Source organism: Hemitrygon akajei, chromosome 17 (assembly GCF_048418815.1).
Source record: "Hemitrygon akajei chromosome 17, sHemAka1.3, whole genome shotgun sequence".
Lineage (NCBI taxonomy): Eukaryota > Metazoa > Chordata > Chondrichthyes > Myliobatiformes > Dasyatidae > Hemitrygon > Hemitrygon akajei.
Window position 1 is genome coordinate 84990637 of NC_133140.1, and position 22924 is coordinate 85013560.

Consider the following 22924-nt stretch of genomic DNA (forward strand, 5'->3'; position numbering starts at 1 on the left):
TAAAGCCCTCCCCATCATGACTGCTGTCGCAGGAAAGCAGCATCCATCATCAAGGACCTCCACCATCCAGACCATACTCCCTTCTTACTGCTGCCATCAGGAAGACACAGAAACCTCAGGACCCACAAGAACAATCATTACCCCTCAACCATCAGGTTCTTGAACCAGAGGGGATAATTTCACTCCCCCATCACTGAACTATTCCCACAACCAATGTACTAACTGCTAGGGACTCTTCATCTCATGGTCTCGATATTTATTGTTTATTTATTATTGTAACTTTTTAATCTTTCTTTTTGCATTTGTGCAGTTTGTAATTTTTTGCACATTGGTTGTTTGTTCAACATTTCATTGATTCTATTGTGTTTGTTGTATTTACTGTGAATGCCCACAAAGAAATAAAATTTCAGGACTGCATATGGGGACATAGATGTACTTTGATTATACATTTTCTTTGAACTTTGCAGATCCAAACACTTTCAAATATTCTTTATATATTTTTATGTAAATTCTTCTCAGAGTCCTGCAACACTAACTCATTAACAGCACATGGGATCATCCAAAAATATCCTCCTTTTCTACAATCATCGACGCTGAATTCAGATCAGATTTGGGATTTATTGTATGTATATCACAACAAAGTGAAATCTGTTGTTTGCATTAACAACCAAGCACACCCAAGGATATACAGAGGGCAACCTGCAAGCATCGCTATGCATTCCAATGCCAACAGCGCATGACTACAATGTTCAACAAAACACAAGAACAAGACACAGCAAAACAAGCTCCTTTCTCAGTATCCCTGTCCCTCACCTACACAGGCCACTAACCCCAGGACAGGCTGCCTCGCTGCCTCCAGGCCTCCAGTCCTTGGCTCCCAGTCTCTTAAACTAGCAGACAATTGGGCGCCAACCTCTAGTCTTCACCAATAAACATCCGTTTCTCCCCGATTCCCAGTACCTTTCTACCACTATCACTGCCATCTGATTACAAGACCTAATCGTGGATTACAGATTCTCCAAATTAGCATTACCAAGACCAAGTCAAAGTGCTTGACTCCTCCCAAAGCGTACTTAATACAAAAACAAGACTTGTTTTGCCAAGAAAGTGTATCAAACAGAATTTAAACTGGCCATGTTTAATGTATTAAGGTTGTACAGGTGTTCAAGTTTACTCAAGTGTGTTTCATTTGGCTTCTACTGATATTAGGCAGACTGGAAACAATTAGTAAATTTGATTTACCTTTACTCTTAGGGCTAAGGTTAATGCCTGCTAGCTCACAAATTTAGAAAATCTCACTGACAGTTTTTTTAAAAGTCCCAACAATTTCATGTCTCAAGAACTCTGGAAGCAGGATTAGTTATTTGGAAGTTTTTTAGTCCTGGAGCTCCCCAGCAGCATGAAAATTCTTGTACTGTACACGAGGTCATTAGAGAGACCTATCTTTTGGTAAATTCTCAGACTCACCAAGTAGTAAGTTCCAGACAGCACAAACAATTATATTACACAAAAAGACCCCACATTGACAGCATAGTTAACCATAATGGAAGAGAATACAATCTCCCTCATGCCTTGCAACTGAAACATCATGATTTGATCAGGAGCTTATTACCCAATTTCTAGAAATTTCACAGCATCTAAGAATAGCAGGAAGAAAGTATTGGGAAGAGTAAACAGTTTAAGGGAACAGCCCCATTCCCATTCATTGTTAGGAACACCTAACGAGCACTGGTGCGCAGCAGAGGTCAACAGTAAATAGTTCTCACCATCCTAGTGACAAGATCTCAGTAGTGACAGTGACTCACAGCCTGAGGGAAGAAGCTGTTAGTTACCCAGTCTGGCAGTTCTAGTCCTGATGTTCCTGTACCTCCTTCCTGATAGATAGATAGATAGATACTTTATTCATCCCCATGGGGAAATTCAACATTTTTCCAATGTCCCATACACTTATTGTATCAAAAACTAATTACATACAATACTTAACTCAGTATAAATATGATATGCATCTAAAATCACCCTCTCAAAAAAAGCATTAACAAATAGCTTTTAAAAAGTTCTTAAATAGTTTACTAAAATACATTGAATGGTAACTTAAGCTCAGTCATAACCCCGGCACTTTAACATATCTTTCCCCTGGCGGTTGAATTGTAAAGCCGAATGGCATTGGGGAGTAATGATCTCTTCATCCTGTCTGAGGAGCATTGCATCGATAGTAACCTGCCGCTGAAGCTGCTTCTCTGTCTCTGGATGGTGCTATGCAGAGGATGTTCAGGGTCAAAGAGATTGTTGGATGGGTGGTAAGGATCCTCAACAATGCTTCAGGCCTTTCATATACATTTCCAGTAAATGTCACAAATAGGGGAGAGGGAAACCCCAGGGATCCTCAAAGCTGGTTTTACTGTCCTCTGTAGGATCTTGCGGTGTAATGCCTTGCAGCTTCCGTACTACATAATTATGTGGTCAGTCAGGGCTGTCTTGGTGGTGCTCCTGTAGAAAGTTGGCAGCATGGGGATGGGGAGCCTTGCACATCTCAATCTCTTCAAAAAGAGTAGATGCTGCTGTACCTTCATGACTAGCAAGGTGGTGCTGTGGTCCACATTCGATCATCTGTTATCTGTACAAATAACTTTATGCTCTTCACTCTCTCCACGGCAGGCCCTTTGATGAGTAATGGAGTGTAGTCGACCTGTGCATTCCTGAAGTCCACAAACACCTGTTTTGTCTTGTCAATTTTAAGACAGAGCACATAAATATGTTCAGATGTCATCATAAATTGTGGTTAACAACTCTAATAAGATAGCTGAAGGGCAAGGAGGAAACAGCAACAATAAAGGAGTGAAACAGGTAGGACATGGGAGTGATCAAAAGTCTTACTGATTGAATTCTGAAAATTAGTGAAAAGAATTGCTGAGTTGCAGAAATTAAGTTAAATAAAATCAGCTTTAATATCGCTAGCATATGTCATGAAATTGATTGTTTTACAGCAGCAATACATAAACTATCAGAAACAGGTTTAATATCACTGGCATATATTGTGAAATTTGTTGTTTTGTGACTGAATTACAATGCAACACATAATAAAAAACTAACTTATAAGAGGACCAAAAGGAAAAAAAAGAGTGAGGTAGTGTATATTGGTTTATTTTCCATTCAGAAATCTGATGATAGAAGGGGAAAAGTTGTTCCTAAAATATTGAGTGTGCCTTTTCAGGCTCCTGCATGTCCTTCTTGATAGTAGTAATGAGAATATCCCAAGGACATCCTCAAACTGAGGAATTGCAACAGCATATAGCTGCAAGTGTTCTCCATCAGCAAGAATAATGCAAAATAAAGATCTACATAAGCTCAATGTATCAAACAGATTTTGTCCCAATCTGGGGCATTACTGCATACATCCAGCACATTACACAAACCAATCTTCCATCCTTGGACTCACTTTACACCACACGCTGTCGGAGCAGTGCTGCCAGGATAATCAAGGACAAGACCCATCCAGCCAACACACTTTTTGTCCCACTTCCCTCCAGGAGAAGGTTCAGGAGCATGAAGATTCATATGGCCAAATTTGGGAACAGCTGTGATAAGAGTGCTGAACAGATCCTGACCCAGATCTGGGCCGTACCATCCAAATATCTGGACCTGACTTGCACTACCTTACTTTCCCTTTTCTATTTTCTAATTATGATTTATAATATAAATTTTTATTATATTTACTTTGATTTGTACTTCAGGGAGCGCAAAGCGCAGAACAAATATCACTGTGATGATTGCACGCTCTAGTATAAATTGTTTGGTGACAATAAACTATAAAGTATAAAGTAACATTTCAATGATGGGGCAAGTGAAAATATTCCCTTTAGTTCAAAAACCTGATGGATGAGGGACACCTGGTAGTACGAGTCCTAAGGCTCTTGGATCTTTTTTCCTGATGGCAGCAGTGAGAAAACAGTATGTCCTGGGTGGTGGGGATCCTTGATGATGAATGCTGATTTCCTGTGACAGCATTTCATATATCTGTGCTCAGTGGTTGGGAGGGTGCTGTTCCTGATGGACTTGCTAGTATCTGCTACTTTTTGTAGGATTTTCCGTTCAAGGGCATTGGTGTATCCATACCAGGCTGTGATGCAACCAGTCAATATACTTTCCACTAGATATCTATAGAAGTTTGTCAAAGTTTCGGATGTAATATTGAATCTCTACAAACTCATAAGTAGAGCTGCTGCACTTTCTTTGTATTTGCACTTACGTACTGGGCTCAGGATGGGTTCTCTGAAATAGTAACACCTAGGAATTTAAAATTGCTCATCCTCCGATGAGGACAGGTTCATGAACCTCTGATTTCCTTCCCCTGAAGACCATAATAAGCTCCTTGATCTTGCTGACATTGAGTAAAGAGGGTGCGATGACACCACTCAGTCAGATTTTCAATCTCCCCTCATATGCTGATTCATCCAAAGTTCTTTTATTATCGAAGTATATAACACTGAAATTCTTCTTCCCCAGGTAGCCATGAAACTAAGAAAGAAAAGGCAGGCAGCAGGTAGCCATGAAACTAAGAAAGAAAAGGCAGGCAGCACGATCATCAATTCCCCAAATCCCACCTCCTCGCAAAAGCCAGTCTGCAATCCAGGGCAGTATGATATACAGATCAAGCTGTTGCCCACGCAGTAAGCTCCGCCTCCTTATGCAGCTGATGAATCCAGAGGAACGGCAGAGACTGATACAGTTTGGCACCAGTGGCATTGCAAGAGTTACCAGTCAGTGTTGAACTCAATACAGGACTGCCTTAGGGACTCCAACTTTGGATTTTTTCCTTGGCGTTTACTCCTGAAACCTTCTCCACAAGTGGGTATTGCCACAAGGAAGCGATGGTTTAAGTTATTAAATCCCAAAAACCATAGTTGGAGACACAGTTACAAGAAAAAGTTTGTGAACCCTTTGCAATTACCTGGTTTTCTGCATTGATTACTCATAAAATGTGGTCTGATCTTCATCTAAGTCACATTAATAAACAAACACAAACTGCCTAAACTAATAATGCACAAACAATTGTACTTTTCATGTCTTTAATGAACACATTGTTTAATCATTCACAGTTCAGGCTGGAAAAAGTATTTGAACGCTTATATCTGGCAGAAGTAGCAGCAATAACCTCCACCAAATGTTTCTTGTATCTGCTGATCAGACTTGCACAACTGCAAGGAGGAATCTTAGACCTTTCCACCATTCAAAACTGTTTCAGTTCATTAATATTTCTGGGATGCCCTGCATGAACAGTCCTCTTCAGGTCATGCCACAGCATTTCAAATGGGTTAAGGTCTAGATTCTGACTTGGCCGTACAAAAAACACAAATTTTCTTCATTTTAAACCATTCTGCTGTGATCTACTCCTGTGTTTCGGATTATTGTCTTAATGCATCATCCAACTTCTATTAAGCTTCAGGTGATGGACCGTTATCCTGACATTCTCCTGTAAAATGTCTTGATACAATTTTCAATTCATTGTTCCCTCAACAATTGCAAGCTGCCCAGGCCATGAGGCAGCAAGGCAGCCCCAAACCATGATTCACAGTTGGGATGAAGATTTTACGTTGGTGTGCAGTGCCCTTTTCTCTCCAAAAATAGTATAATATATATTTCTGCCAAAAAGCTCAACTTTCGTCTCAACTGTCCACAGAACACTGTCCCAGAAGCATTATGGAACATCCAGGTGGTCTTTTGCAAACTTGAAATGTGCAGCAATTTTTGTTTGGGGAGTGCTGTGGTTTTCTTCATGGTGTCCTTTCATGAACACCATTCTTGTTCAGTGTTTTTCTAATAGTGGACACAGGAACAGAAATTTTAGCCATTTCTAGAGATTCTGCAGGTCTTTTGCTGTTACTCTTGGGATCTTTTTCACCCCCTTCAGCACTGCACTTTGTGCTCTTGGTGTGCCTACCTCAAGGGAGGGTAGCAACAGTACTGTACGTAAGAAATAGAAGCAGGAATAAGCCATCCGGCCCTTCAGACCTGCTCCGCCATTCAATAAAATCTGGCCGTGGATTCAACCACACCTATCTGCCTTTTCACCATAACCCTGAATTCCCCTACTATGCAAAAATCTATCCAACCTTGTCTTACTGAATTTCTTCCATTTGCAGACAATTTATCTTACTGTGGACTGATGAATACTCAGGTCTTTAGAAATGCTTTTGTAGCCTTTTCCAGTTTCATGCACTTCTACAATTCTTCTTCTACAGTCTTCTGTAAGTTGTTTTGACTGAGGTGTGGTCAGATCTTTCTTGAGAAGAGCAGATTCTGTCAGTAACCTAACTTTATGTGTCATTTTTACAGGGCAGGGCATCTCCAATCTTTTCTCATTGATTGGAACACCCGAGTCCAAATATCTTTTGTAGAAGGCATTACCCCAGAGGTCCATATACTTTTTTGAACCTAGACTTTGATTGTTTAAATGGTGTGCTCAGTATTGATGAGAAGTAGTACAATTGATTGCATGATAATAGCTTAGGCAGATTGTGTTTGTCTATAGTTGTGACTTGGATGAAGATCAGACCACATTTTATGAGTAATTCATGCAGAAACCCAAGTAATTGCAAAGGGTTCACAAACATTTTCTTGCAACTGCATAAAAGGGAAAATGAACAACTTCAAATCAGAAAAAGGTCCACTGTGGCGAACCACTTTCTACGCAGGCGAACTGGCTCACAAAATGGCACGCGTGTTAGCAGAGAGGCCAGCCCCAAAATGGTGCTGGGTCTTCTTCTTCACCAGCAAGGGGAGAAAGCCCGCGCGCAGGAAGACTTTTTAATGCACCTCTGACGTCATTTCCGCCCGGAGAGGACGGGAACGGAACTGCGTAAAAGCCAGTGCCACGAAGTTTGAATAAACTAGTCTGGAGTGCAACTTACAGACTGTGTGTCGTTATTTCTAGCTCTGTGTGTAGCACATCGCTACACCACAACCAAAGACATTAACAAACAACTTACATCACATCAACCTAATTTTAACACTGTTTAAGCAGCACACCTAACAGCAATTTACTTTTAATTGCATTAAAGTATTTTAGGGGTTTTATTCACCTGCAATTATGGCTAGGTCTCAACAATGTCAAAACAGAGAACTGATCACCCCTCACCATTTCTGCACATTAATGAGATTCCACCACTAGACACCTTGCCCCTTTTCAGCATTTCATAGGGACAGTTCTATTCACCGCTGCCTTTATTGATTTTCCATCTCCGTCCGACAAGTCCATTCGACTGTGGGTGGTAGGCAGTTGTGTGGTGTAGCTGTGTTCCCAACAGGTTGGCCACAGCTGACCACAAGCTGGAGGTGAACTGGGCGCCTCTGTCGGAGGTAATGTGGGCCAGTATCCCGAAGCGTGCTACCCAGGTTGCAATCAGCGCTCGGGCGCAGGTATCGGCGGTGGTGTCGGTGAGCGGGACCGCCTCTGGCCATCTCATGAACCAGTCTACCTTAGTTAGGAGGTACCACGCTCCTCGTGACACTGGCAGGGGCCCCACGATATCCACATGAATGTGGTCGAACCTCCAACGGGTGGGTTCAAACTGCTGTGGCGGTGCTTTGGTGTGCCACTGCACCTTGGCTGTTTGGCACTGCGTGCACGTTTTGGCCCATTCGCTGACCTGTTTGCGAAGTCCGTGCCGTCCAACCACCCTGGTTCTCAAGGCATTTATCTGCAAATGCAGGAGATGCAACATCTGACTTTCGACCTCTTCCCTTCCCACCATCTAGGGACCCAAACAATAATTGCACTTTGATCAACACTGTGCATTAAATCCTTAAGAAGGGTCTTGGCCCGAAACTTTGACTATTTATTTCCATAGATTCTGCCTAACCTGCTGAGTTCCTCCAGCATTTTATATGTGTTGCTTTGGATTTCCAGCATCTGCAGCATTTCTAGTGCATTAAATTGGTTGCTCAGTGTGGCCTCCTCTATGGGTGTTTGTTGACAGTGAGGCTTTGAGAGTAAGTAATGTTAAGCTTCTTGTTGCCCATCATTTCAACTGTCCATCCTACTCCCACTCCAGATTGTCTGTCTGGCCTTCTGCACTATTAGGATGAGGACCAATGTCTCCTCACCTTTTGTCTGGACATAGAACAATACAGCACGGTACAGACCCCTCAGCCCACGATTTTGTTCTGATCTTTTGCTGAACATTTGCATGGCGTTGCATTGAGGCAGGGAAAGGATGTTAGGGTAAAAGAACTATGGTGTACAAAGGATGTAGAAAATCTAGTTAAGAAAATAAAAACTTATGAAAGGTTCAAGAAACTAGATGCTGTTAGAGCTCTAGGAAATTACAAGGGTGCCAGAAAGGAGCTCAAGAATGAAATTAGGAGAGCTGGAAGGGATCATGAGAAGGCCTTGGTGAGCAGGATTAAGGAAAACCCCAAGGCATTCTACAAGTAAATGCAACTGTTCAGTGTTTCCTGGTGGTTACCTATGTAAATACAGTTGTTCAGTGTAATTTTTCCAACAATTGTTTACTGACAGATTATTTCACTTTTAATTGACTATATCACAATTCCAGTGGGTCAGAAGTTTACGAACAAAATCAAAAGAAATCAGAGAAAAAAAACTGTGGACCTCCACATTTCTGGTTCATCCTTGGGAGCATTTTCCAAACGCCCGAAGGTACCACATTCATCTGTACAAACAATAGAACGCAAGTATAAACACGATGGGACCACGCAGCCGTCATACCGCTCAGGAAGGAGACACATTCTGTCTCCTAGAGATGAACATACTTTGGAGCGTAAAGTGCAAATCCATCCCAGAACAACTGCAAAGGACCTTGTGAAGATGCTGGAGGAAACAGGTGGACAAGTATCTATTTCCACAGTAAAACGAGTCCTATATCGACATAACCTGAAAGGCTGCTCAGCAAGGAAGAAGTCACTGCTCCAAAACCGCCATTTAAAAAAAGCCAGACTGCAGTTTGCAAGTGCACATGGGGACAAAAACCTTACTTTTTGGAAAAATGTCCTCTGATCTGATGAAACAAAAATTGAACTGTTTGGCTATAATGACCTGTTTGGAGGAAAAAGGGTGAGGCTTGCAAGCCGAAGAACACCATCCCAATTGTGAAGCATGGGGGTGGCAGCATCATGTTGTGGGGTGTTTTACGGCAGGAGGGACTGGTGCACTTCACAAAATAGATGGCATCATGAGGAAGGAAAATTATGTGGATATATAGAAGCAACATCTCAAGACATTAGCCAGGAAGTTAAAGCTCGGTCACAAATGAGTTTCCCAAATGGACAATGACCCCAAGCATACCTCCAAAGTTGTGGCAAAATTGCTTAAAGACAACAAAGTCAAGGTATTGGAGTGGCCATCACAAAGCCCTGACTTCAATCTGATAGAAAATTTGTGGGCAAAACTGAAAGAGCGTGTGCAAACAAAGAGGCCTACAAACCTGACTCAATTACACCAGTTCTGTCTGGAAGAATGGAACAAAATTTCAGCAACTTATTGTGAGAAGCTTGTGGAAGGCTACCAAAACATTTGACTCAAGTTAAACAATTTAAAGGCAATGCTACCAAATACTGAAAGTGTAATATTCTAACCCACTGGGAATGTGATGAAAGAAATAAAAGCTGAAATAAATCATTCTCTCTACTATTATTCTGACATTCCACATTCTTAAAATAGTGATCCTAACTGACCTAAGACAGGGAATGTTTTCTAGGATTAAATGTCAGGAATTGTGAAAAAACTGAGTTTAAGTGTATTTGGTTAAGATGTATATAAATTTCTGACTTCAACTATATGTAAATGCAATTGTTGACTGTGTTTCCTGGTGGTTACCTATATAAATACAATTGTTCAGTGTTTCCTGGTGGTTACCTATGCACCACTACTTCTACATAAACATGACTTGAAATATGATCAGATCTTCACACAAGTCCTGAAACTAGATAAAAGAATCCAATTAAATAAATAACAAAAAAACCCTTGTTCATTTATTTATTTATGGGGGGGGGGGGAATGACCCAATATTACAAGTATTTGTTGGAAAAAGTATGAGAACCTCTGGGGTAAAGCCTTCTACAAAAGCTATTTGCAGTCAAGTGCTCCAATCAATGAGATGAGATTGGGTGTGTGGATTGTAGAGGTGACCTGCCCAACAAAAAAGACACAAAGTCAGGTTACTGACAGAGTCTGCTCTTCTCAAGAAAGATCTGTTTATGTGCACCGTGCCTCAATCAAAACAATTTTCAGAGGGCCTTAGAAGAAGAATTGTAGAGATGCATGAAGTTGGAAAAGGCTACAAAAGCATTTTTGAAGACCTCAGTGTTCATCAGTTCACAGTAAACTGTCTATAAATGGAGGAAATGGCAATGATCTTTGCATCATCAATTAGGACGGGAGAGGTTCCGGAGGATTGGAGGGTTGCAGATGTTGTTCCATTATTCAAGGAAGGGAGTAGGGATAGCCCAGGAAATTATAGACCAGTGAGTCTTACTTCAGTGGTTGGTAAGTTGATGGAGAAGATCCTGGGAGGCAGAACTTATGAATATTTGGAGAGGCATAGTATGATTAGGAATAGTCAGCATGGCTTTGTGAAAGACAGGTCATGCCTTAGGAGCCTGATTAAATTTTTTGAGGATGTGACTAAGCACATTGATGAAGGTAGAGCCGTAGATATAGTGTATATGGATTTTAGCAAGGCATTTGATAAGGTACCCCATGCAAGGCTTATTGAGAAAGTAAGGAGGCATGGGATTCAAGGGGACATTGCTTTGTGGATCCAGAACTGGCTTGCCCACAGAAGGCAAAGAGTGGTTGTAGACAGGTCATATTCTGCATGGAGGCTGGTGACCAGTGGTGTGCCTCAGGGGTTTGTTCTGGAACCCCTACACATTGTGATTTTTATCAATGACCTGGATGAGAAAGTGGAGGGATAGGTTAGTAAATTTACTGATGACACAAAGGTTGGGGGTGTTGTGGATAATTGTCAGAGGTTACAACAGGACACCGATAGGGTACAAAACTGGGCTGAGAAGTGGCAGATGGAGTTCAACCCAGGTAAGTGTGAGGTGGTTCATTTTGGTAGGTCAAATATGATGGCAGAATATAGCATTAATGGTAAGACTCTTGGCAGTGTGGAGGATCAGAGGGATCTTGAGGTCTGAGTCCACAGGACAGTCAAAGCTGCTGCGCAGGTTGACTCTGTGGTTAAGAAGGCGTACAGTGCATTGGCCTTCATCAATCGTGGGATTGAGTTTAAGAGCCAAGAGGTAACGTTGCAGCTATATAGGACCCTGGTCAGAGCCCACTTAGGAGTACTGTGCTCAATTCTGGTCGTCTCACTACAGGAAGGGCGTGGAAACTATAGAAAGGGTGCAGAGGAGATTTACAAGGATGTTGCCTGGATTGGGGAGCATGCCTTATGAGAATAGGTTGAGTGAACTTGGCCTTTTCTCCTTGGAGCAACGGAGGATGAGAGGTAACCTGATAGAGGTGTACAAAATAATGGGAGGCATTGATCATGTGGATAGTCAGAGGCTTTTCCCAAGGGCTGAAATGGCTAGCACGAGAGGGAATAGTTTTAAGGTGCTTGGAAGTAGGTACAGAGGAGATGTGAGGGGTAAGTGTTTTTTTAAACTCAGAGTGGTGAGTGCATGGAATGGGCTGCCAGCAGCGGCGGTGGAGGTGCAAACGATAGGGTCTTTTTAAGAGATTCCTGGATGGGTACATAGAGCTTAGAAAGATAGAGGGCTATGGGTAAGCCTAGGTAGTTCTAAGGTAGGGACATGTTCAGCACAGCTTTGTGGGCCAAAGGGCCTGTATTGCGCTGTATGCTTTCTATGTTTCTATGATTTGGGGCTGCTTTGCAGCCTCATGGCCTGGACAGCTTGGGAAGAATTAATTAAAAACTGTATCAAGACATTTTACAGGAGAATGTCAGGGTAGCAGTCTGTCACCTTCAGTTCAACTGGACAATGATCTGAAATGGTTTAAAAGGAAGAAAATTCGTGTTTTGGAATGGCCAAGTCAAAGTCCTGAACTTAATCCTATACAAATATTGTGGAAGGACCTGAAGCAAGCAGTTCATACAAGGAAGCCCACCAACATCCCAGAGTTGAAGCAGTTTTGTAAAGAGGAATGGCCTAAAATTCCTCTAAGCCGATGTGCAGAACTGATCAACAGTTACCAGAAACATTTGCATGGAGTTATTGCTGTACAAGGGGGTCACACCAATTACTGAAAGCAAACGTTCACATACTTTTTCCAACAAATACATGTGACATTGGATCATTTTTCTCAATACAGAAATGAACATGCATAATGCTTTTTTTTGTTATTTATTTAATTAGGTTCTCTTTATCTAGTCTTAGAACTTGCGTGAAGATCTGACCACATTTTAGAACCATAGAACATCACAGCACAGAAACAGGCCTTTTGGCCCTTCTTGGCTGTGCCGAACCATTTTTCTGCCTCGTCCCATTTTAGGTCATATTTATGCAGAAAGAGAGTTCACAAACTTTCTGGTGTGTTTCCTAGTGGTTATCTATGTATATGCAATTGTCCTGTGTCTTTCCTGGTGGTTACAGGTCTTGTGTCTCTTTCTGGAAGCTTCCTGGGTATCACATTATTTGAATATGGGCTATCTGATTGGTTAACTTTACCTACAGAACTTAAATGGTGTAAGGCTAAGCCATGTTGCCTCAGCCTCTCTTTCCTGCTTTCACCTTGGGGCTAAATAGGCTTTGCTTCCACTACACTTTCTTCATCCCTTTGTTTTCTTAGCACTTAATAAACGATCGGAGACAACAAAGTTTTGTGCCTAATTCTTGACTTCTAAAGAATTTGCGATTAAAAACATCAGTATCCAACAGGTTTAAGGACAGGGGTGAGTGAGAATTAATGGTCAGTGTCAGTAGGGGCAGGAGCCAGTGGTCAGATTCCAGGTTAGAGCACACCACAGTCAAAGGTTAACAACCCCTTAGGGCGGATGTCAGGTTGGCAGACATTAAGGTCGAAGACCAGTGATCCTCAGTGCCAATGAATGAGATTGGCAGGCTCCATCAATGACAGCTGGTGATCCCTCACGTCAGCAGGTCCTGGAATTGGAGATCTGTGCGAGTCCAGAGTTCAAATTAATTGTAACATTTGAGAGATTTGTATAGGTACATGGATTGGAGGGCTTTGGAGGGATATTGCCTGGGTGCAGGTAGATAGGACTAAGCAGATTAACAGTTTGGCATGGACTAGATGGGCCTGGAAGTTGCAAACCCAATGTCTGTGAGAGTGGGCCCCTGGGGCTGGAGGGGGTGTCTCTGTGTGAAAAGAGCTTGCTTTATATTGTTGTTGTTAGTGCTGTCCTGCTGAACATTGTGGGCATGTTACATTGGTGCTGTAAGGTATGGTGACATTTGCAGGTTCTCCCCAGTACATCCTTAGCTTGTGTTGACTGTGAAGTCAAATAACACATTTTTCAATGTACTTGTGATAAATAAATGAATCACAAAGCTGCAAGAGTTGAGAAGGGGTCAGACTAGAGGCATTTGAAAACGATTTTAAAATGTTGAATAAAACTAAAAGCCAATAGTTGCCTATTCCGTCATCTTCAACCTCTGACCAGGTACACTGTCCTGCTCCTTACCACAGCAGAGTTACTGATGAATCAACCCCTACCATCACATCAGGCTGCATTTTCCAATCACTAGCCCCATGGCAAAGTTGCACAAAATCTGACTTCCAGATACTTCTCACCGTTAATGGCTTCTGTCTTATTAGTTAAAAAAAGTTTTATCATAAATTTCCCAGTTTATACTTTTTTTTAAAAAATTCTTTGTTTAGGATCTGGGCAGCTCCAATGATGCCAGTATTTATTGCTTTTCCTAATTTCTCTCAGTGTTGAGCTAACAAAGTGATAAAGGGTGCAGAAAAGGTTCACAAGAATATTACTGGGACAGGAGGGCTTGAGTTATAAGAAGCTGGACACACTGGGACTTTTCCCAAACTCTGGACTGAAGGAGATCAAGAGATGATGTTAGAGAGGCTTATAAAAACAAGGGCAGAGATTAGGTGGATAACCAGAGCCTTTTCCCTTTTTTAGGGGTGTCTGAAACTAAAGGACACAGGTTTAAAGGAAGTAACTTAAAGAGACACCTGAAGGGAAATCTTTTCTCCCCTCAGAGACTGCTGTGGAAAACGGAAACTGTAGAGGTGGGTACAACATAAAGAATATTTGGATAGGGACATGGAAAGGAGAGTTTTAGAGGTACATGGGTTAAATGCAGGCAAATAAGGCTAACTCAGATAGACAACTTGATCAGCTTGGATACATTGCTGTGTAATTCTATAACTCATTCCTTTGACTCAGAATCATATACCCTGACAAAGAATGTTCAGCCCACCCTGTCTACGCCGACCAGTGGGCATCCATCTGCAGTAATCCCATCTTCCAGCACTTGGCTCGAAGATCCTATACTTCAGGATTCAAATGCTCATTAAGACACGAGTCAGATAGTCAACAACTCTGCTTCCATCACTCTCTCTGGCAGTGTACTTCCGGAACCCATCAGATCCCCTCTAAATCTCTTTACCCTTACACTAAATCCACATCTTTTAGTTTCATCTACTTCTGATATGGGGATAAGTTTCTTGTACTATCTATAGTTCTCAATTTTTTTAAAGATTAGCTTTATTTCTCACATGTACAGTACATCGAAATATACAGTGAAACGTGCTGTTTGCATCAATGACCAACAGTCCGATGATTGTGCCGGGGGCAGCCCACAAGTGTGAGGAAGTAGTGAGGGGAAACCATGAGGAACTCCTGAGATGGGATGAGCCACTAATGTTGGTGTAGTATAACCAGCTTTCTGTTGCAGACTTGATGGATTGAAGGGCAGTTTCCCTTCTCTATGACCCTAAAGAGAGGGAACTAGGGAGATAAGTGAGGTAAGTGGATGAACACAACCTCTTGTCAGAGGGAAGGACAATAGGAATTTTAAAGCTGCAGGAAGTCAGAGAATGAAAGAAGCAGAACCAAGAGATCTAAACTCTTGGGTGGTCTTTCACTGATTTTGTTACGGTTATTATTTTATAGACTTATTGAGTATGTCCATAAGAAAATGAATCTCAGGATTGTACACGTACTTTGATTATAAAATTTACTTGAACTTTAAACATGGGTGCACCCACAATCTCTTTGACCCATTATTGTGGTGGGTGCAGGGTGGTGCAGCAGGGGGTCCAAGCATGGAGTCCACAGACTCCTTGCTTAATGGTATTGGTCCACGGCATAAAAAAGGTTGGAAACCTCCAAGGCACAGAAACATCAGGACTAGGACCACCAGATTGGGTAGCAGCTTCTTCCTTCAGGCTGTGAGACTAATAAATACCCTGCCGCCACCAAAGTCTCATCACTAGGACAGCCAGCTGTTTACCTGTGCTACACACTATATGCATTTTCAATTATATTTCATTAGCCTATTTATAGTAATAATTTGGTTTATGTGTTGTGTATGATATGCTTCATGGGTGTCTAGAGGAACGTTATTTTGTTTGGTTACATTTCTGTACCATCAGATGACGATAAACTTGAGCTTGAAGTGTGAATTTTAAATTAGAACTGTTGAGGGACCTGACGTCAAAGTGGTCAATGAAGACTGGGCAAGCAGGGTATATATTAAGCTGAAATCTGCAGTTTGCTAAATGAAAAATAGTGAGAAGTGGGCTGGAATAACTGAAGATGGGCATGGACTGAAATAGGGCAAAAGCAGGTGATATTATGATGGAGAGGCCATAGGGCTGAAAGCTCAGATTCCTGGAGTGTTATGTGTCAGCAGACCTTTGATATCTGTGCAGCCACCTTGAATCACATTCAGAGAACTGCAATCTAAACCAAAGGTAGAATCTCACAACAGCTCTCCCTCCCTGTGCATTGGTCTGCCAAAATATTTTATACAAAAACCAGTAGAGCACGTGTCAGCATTCAGTCCATAAAACACTCTAAATTGGTCAACCTGTGGTTGCCTGGTATCAAAACAACTTTACGATCCATTGCTAAAATTGAACAGACAACAAACTGATATACATGCTGCAAAGAACATCACAGCTCAGAAAGAAACAAATGGCAAGAAACTACACAAGATGTCATCTCATAATAACCAGGTTAAAGTAAAGGCAAAAGTCATTGAATATTCAATCAAACTTACAGGAAATGGAAGGCCTCATACAGAGTGCTGCTTTGTTAACATTTGTTGCAAAGTCAATTCGAATTCTCTTTATAAAATACAACTCTGAACCCTGACGCTCTGACTTGTAACAGTTTTGCACTAACTGCTATGCTACTGTGGTGCCCCATGGTATAGTTCCTCAGCAATGATATCATCTAATCTGAAGTGCTCCATGCTATTATTTCAGAGGATCTGTCCTGGGTCCAGTAACTGCAATTACGAAGAAAGCACGGCAACACCAAGATTCAGCATGACATCTAAAACTTTGACATACTTCTACAGATGTGTAGTGGAGAGTGCATTGACTGGCTACATCACAACCTGGTATGGAAACACAAATGCCCTTGAATGGAATATCCTGCAAAAAGTAGTGGATATAGCCCAGTCCATCACAGGTAATGTCTTCTGCCATTAAGCACATCTACACAAAGCATTGTCACAGGAAAGCAACATCAGAGACCTCCCACCACCCAGGATATGCTCTCGTCTCGGTGCTGTCATCTGGGAGAAGGTACAGGGACTTCAGAACCACACCACCAGGTTCAGGAACAGTTATTATCCCTCAACCATCAGGCTCTCGAACAGTTCCCACAACTAATGGACTCACTTTCAAGGACTCATCATCTCATGCTCCATATTTATTGTTTATTTATTATTATTAAACCTTTCCTTTGTACTTACACAGGTTTTGTTGCATTTTTACACACTGGTTGAACGCCCAAGTTGATGTGGTCTTTCATTAATTACAGAGCAAGGAAACAGGCGGTTCAGCCCAGCTCAGTCATGCTGACCAAGGTGCCTTCTTGAGATTTCTGAAGTGGGTAGCAACTTCTTCCTTCAGACAGTAGGGAAGCTCTAGAATTCTCTTCCCCAAAAGCTTCTGTAACTGTGTGTGTCATGTTCTGTTACTCCAGAAACTAACTGAAAGAATATTACCTTTGTTTCTCTCCCCATGGATGCTCCCTAAATTGCTGAAAGTTCCATTTTCTGCTTTTATTACTGAAGATTCTTAACTATGAAAAAAACATGGTTTAATAGGTGTTCTCTCAGTCCAGAGGAAACCCAGATGAAGCTGTTTATAATTAGGTTCTAGACTTCTCTCTTAGCTAAGCAACTCCCATCCAGACAGCAATAGCACAATGAGAGAATTTTCCATCGATGCTGCCTGGCCTGCTGAGTTCCTCCAGCATCTTGTGTCTGTTGCTTGGATTTGCAGCATCTGCAGATTTTCTCATGTTTATAATTAGAGAATTGTTTTTCTGAAGCACGATAGGTAAGAATGGAACTTGCTGCCAACACAAATGGTGGTACAATAAAAAAAACCCTTCTGCACTGATGTACCTTGGAAGCATAGCTACTGCATAAGAGCTGGAACACTGGATTAGAACATCGAGCAGTACAGACCCTTCAGCCCACAATATTCTGATGACCATTTAACCTACTCCATCAATGTAATCCTTCCCTTCCATATAACAATCCATTTCCCTATCACCCACGTGCCTAGCTAAAAATCCTTAATGTAGCTGCCTTGACCACCACTCCCAGCATTCTCTAGTGGTTATTTATGTATGCCCACAAGAAAATGAATCTCAGGGTTGTAAATGGTAACATACATGTACTTTGATACGTTTACTTTGAACATTAAATTTTTAAGAATTCTGACCAGGAATCAAAGCTTGGATCTTTTGTGTAACAGGAAACAACAGACAAGGCATTTGATAAGAGAGTTGATAGAGTTGATAAGGCATTTATTGCTGAAACAATACTCTCAATACAATTCTATTTGCAATGGCAAATGATCCATTCATGGAATCAATTAACACAGATCAGACCCTTTCATCCCACCTCATCTCTGTCAACCATGCCCAACTATCCTAGATCCCTCTTGCCTGCATCCCTGCCCTCTTTAACTATCCATTGTACCACAAATGGTTGTTCGAATGTCATAATCTTATACGGCTCGTCTTCTTCTGACAGCTCATTCTAGATAACCACCACCTAATGTGTGAAAAACTTATCCTCAGATCTTTAAATTCCTCCCCTCATGCCCGTGCCTTCCATTTCAGGGCTCCCCTGCTCTGGGAAGAAGATTAAATCTCCCCTATCCTTCTCAGTTTTATAAATCTTTATCAATGAGCATAAAGCCAGCCTGAAAAAGGATCTAGTGCTTTTCCAGCATATAAACACTTCTTGGGCTTCCAGCCAGGTACAAGTTATCAATTTTAGTTGATGTTCTGATGACAAATTTTGCCATCTTCATCATGGATGATGCCTGGGCATGTCTAGTCTGGTGGTATTTATACCCCCATCGTTTGTCCCTCCTGATTAGTTAGTTCTCATCCAATCAGGTTTCGGCTGTTCCACCTTGTTTACAATTGAATTCCAGTTCTTACTTAGAGTGAGACCTTTGCCCTTGTTCAAGTTCTTTTCCTCTAGTTTTATATCAATAGCTTCCTTCACCAGGCAGCCACAAAACCGATGGATGCCGCGACGTAGTTTTGTGCCAAAGTCAATCCTACGGCCACTACAAATACAAACACAGAAAATGCTGGAGGCATAGGTGCAAAAGGCAGCACCCATGGAGGGGAATAGTCTACTCTTCATTCTCTGCCTGAAATGATTATTCATTATTCTGTCCCATAGGTGATACTTGACCAGCAGAGTTCCTGCAGTATTTTGAGAGTTTTGCTCAAGTTTCCCTACAACTGCAGAATTTCCTGTGTTTATGGGTTTGGAATTCTTGTATTTCTGGGTTCAAAAACCACTATTTCATTTAGCTCCTTTAAGATGCATCAGTCAACATCAGAAGCTTCACAATTCATTGCAGACACGTTAATTCAAAGAAAATCCACAGTGCAACCCCGTATTAGCTTTCATCTAATAATGTATTAGGTTACAAGCTGTTGCCTCTTAAAAAAAAACCCATGAAAGGTTTGCATTTCTACAGCACTGCCCACAATTTCAAAATATCCCAAGTACTATTGTACCGTAAAGAACACAGCAAGCTGTCAAAAACAGCAGCATCTTTAGAACAATGTTTGTGTCAAAGACATAGACCAAGGAAGAAATATTTTCAGGAACAAGGAATAATTTGCCCATGTATCTTACAGCATTATTGTTTTACATTAATCAGGAAACAAATGAGGCTTTCATTTACCTTCATCTCCAAAGATGAGGCAGCACTTCCTCAGCAAAGTACTAGAATGACAGTCTAGTTCCAAGTTCAAGTTTAATTACATTTAACCATACGTGAATATAGCCAAAAAACACAGCATTCCTCCAGGGCCAAGGTGCAAAACACAGTACCAACAGCACACCGCACGTAATATATACAGTTATGATTTCAGTTTGTGCTCAAATGCCAAGTTGGACATGAATCTACAACACAAGAACCTTTTTCTTCTCAAAGGCACTGCTGCTTCACAGAATTCTTTACCTTAACTCTTGCTGAAGTAGAGACAAACCACTTCAACACAATATACAGTGCCTTTCTACTTATGACTCAGGGTATTTCAGAAAGGCCAGAGGTCTGCTTCACTCAGCAGTTCATCAGAGATTTACCAAGACTGTGAAGGGGGAGGGGGCATGGACAGAATCTACTGTAACCATTAACAACTTATAATACCACAATCTCTACCTTCATTAAAACATTCAAACCAAACAACATAGTGAAGCAGTTAAAGAATCACTGACCATCTCTATCTTCATCGTGTATGTTCAGGTACAAATATTCCAGGCCCCTCCCTTTCTTGTTATGTTCTGCTCCTTGGAGCTTCGCCATGAGTGTCGTCTTGCCTGATCCATCCTCACCTACAGAAACGTTACAGCAGTTCATCAATATCAGACACTGTCTAAACGCGACGCAATAAATAAATGATCCAGATAACTACCCCACCCCAGGTAATACCAAATTATAACTGAATGTTTTTCTTAAACATTATAAAAAAAGTAGAAACTGGAATTCAAGTTAAATTAATTATGCTTATTTCATAATGCTCAATATTTAATATTTATCCTCAAATACCAGCTGTCTCTTACAAATTAACACTGAGATTTAATACTTATCATTTCAATATTTAAGCAACACACACAAAATGCTAGAGGAACTCAGCAGGCCAGGCAGCATCAACAGAAAAGAGTACAGCTGACGTTTGGGACCAAGACCCTTCAGCAGGGCTGGAGAGAAAAAGATGAGGATTAGATTTAAAAAAGGTGGGTGAGGGGAGAGGTAAACACAAGGTGATAGGTGAAACTGGGAGGGGGAGGGATGAAGTAAATAGCTGGGAAGTTGATTGGTAAAAGAGATACAGGGCTGGAGAAGGGGAAAATCGGATAGTGAAGATAGAAGGCCATAGAAGAAAAGGGAGGAGGCACACCATTGGGAGGTGATGAGCAGGCAAGGAGATATGGTGAGAGAGGGAAAGGGGATGGAGAGTGGTGAAGGGGGTGGGAGTCATTGCTGGAAGTTCAAGAAATTGATGTTCATGCCATCAGGTTGGAGGCTAAATAGTGTACAAGTAATTCATATACATAGACTGCACATACATAAAGTGACATTATTCCATGAAAGTATTTGCTGATTTTAGGACAAACAGACAGGCCTGGTGGTAGGCTTACCTAACACAAGAATATTTTTCCCAGTGGGTAATTTTGACCTGGATCTGGTAGACACTTCACTGAGAATTGAACTCCTGAAAGAAAAGCACTTAGATTTATATCATTACGTTCAGTCACGTCAAAGCACCTAATGACAGCTTCCTCAAGCTTGCATGCACTGCATTAATGTAGGAAGTTCAAGGGTTAAGGTTAACGTAATCAACATGAACTCACTGAATGGTCGGATCAGCTGTGTGGCCTACCAAGCCCCCTCAACGACACCTCAAATGACCAAGCAATTTAATCCAAAAACGTTAAACAAGTAACCAACATTGACCTAGAACTTTGCAAAACAGGCGAAGCGGCTCCCACGTTTAACATTACAACCAAAGCAGTCCGTTCTACAACACTGCACCGGGATCTTTAGAATGCATGTAAATAATGTTGGATGTTGAGTAGGTCGAGCAACACCTACGGATGTCACAGATGTTGCCTCGCCCGTTACTTACAGCAACTACTGATTTTATTTAGGTATTTCGTGTTATGGCTGTAAAAACAAGATACCCTGCTGATGCAACACAGCACATAAAATGCTGGAGGGACACAACAGGTCAGGTAGCATTTATGGAGGAGGATAAACAGTCGAGACCCTTCATCAGGGCTGGAAAGGAAGGGGGCAGAAGCCTGTGTTCTAGTTGTGTGTTTTATTGAGGCAGTGGGGGCGGAACCCGTAACCTCAGAGTCTGGATGGAGCGGGAGGAGCCGGGGAAGGAGCGGGATAAACAGCACCAGACGGAGGGTGGGGGGCGTGGAGAGGAAAAGCTGCCCGGCCGCGCACCGACACAGTGGGGAGGAGGCCCGTGAAGAAGGGAGGAGAGCCCGTCCGCATCAGCAGCAACAGCCGCCGGCCGCCCCGATAATAACTCCCCCCTCCCCGGCTCTCGGTTCTCGACCTACCACAGGTTCTGCCCCTCATCATCCTCCGCTGCCGCCAGCTCCTGACTCTCGGCTGCGGCGCCCACAACCTTCCTCTCCGCCACGGGCGCCATCTCCGCCACTGCGCCCGGTCCAGGGACCCGGATCAATGACGTCACCCCAGCAACGGCAGGACCCCCGCGGCTGTCCCACTCTCTCCCTCCTCGAATGTAATAATATCGTTCAATCAGCACTCAGAGTATTCGCGGAGTTTTTATAAGTGATTTGTGGTGGTTATTTTCAATTTTAGTTTTAATCAAAAACGTTTAGACGTCACTTCGGGCAGCTTCCTGGACATGCTGCCATGCGTCCGAGGACGTCACAGCAACCCAAACTCAGGCCATTCATCTAAAAGTTATATTTTATTTCTAACTTTGTCTGAAAGTTTTCTTAATAAAATACTTTTGGCAATTGTGATAGACAGATGTCACAGGCGAAGGACCTCATGGGAAAGTGGCTTTGCTGTCAATGACGTCATTGCAGTTGGATCATCACCTGGTTATTAGCCAATCAACACTACGCCTTGGTCAATCGTCTCAGGATCCAGGCCAATCATCTCAGAGCCCTGGGCAGTCAGCGAAGAGTTCTGGCCAATCAGCACAGAGACTTCGCCAATCCGACTCTGTACAATCAGTACAGAGCTCTGGCGAAACATCTCCGAATCCGGACCAATCATCATAGACCCTGCCCAGTCATCTGAGGCCTGGGTTTCAGAATAGGGACTAGAGAGGATCTCAACAGATTAAGCACCTCAATGGAGGAACAAATCATAAACACAAGAATTCCTGCAGAGGCTGAAAATCTTGAAAAGACACACAAAATGCTGGAGGGACTCTCCATCAATAGAGAGGAATAAGCAGTTGACATGACATCACTTCAGTCCTGTTGAAGGGTCTTGACCTAAAATATCGACTGTCCATTTTCCTCCACAGATGTTGCTTGATCCTTAGAGTTCCCCCAGTAGGCTGTTTATGACCATGACACATAGCAGCAGAATTAGGCCATTTGGGCCATCAATTCTGCTTCACCATTCCATAATTTATTTTCCCTCTTAACCCAATTAGCTTAATTCTGCCACTGTGCCATATGGTCTTATGAGGAAATTCCTGCTCATCTCTGTTCTAAAAGTCAT

The 22924-nt window shown here is 42.1% G+C and overlaps 1 protein-coding gene across 1 annotated transcript in view; it reads right to left on the minus strand.

Moving 5' to 3' along the window:
• The window catches only part of dync1li2 (dynein, cytoplasmic 1, light intermediate chain 2), a 139926-nt gene extending 118025 nt beyond the window's left edge, over positions 1-21901 (minus strand). Inside the window, exons 1-3 of the mRNA XM_073070436.1 lie at positions 21775-21901; positions 20839-20912; positions 19915-20031 (exon numbers count right to left, since the gene is read on the minus strand). Coding sequence (XP_072926537.1) covers positions 19915-20031; positions 20839-20912; positions 21775-21866 — 283 coding nt within the window. The 5' untranslated portion in view covers positions 21867-21901. The remainder of the gene's footprint in view (positions 1-19914; positions 20032-20838; positions 20913-21774) is intronic.
• Positions 21902-22924: the final 1023 nt, after the last annotated feature.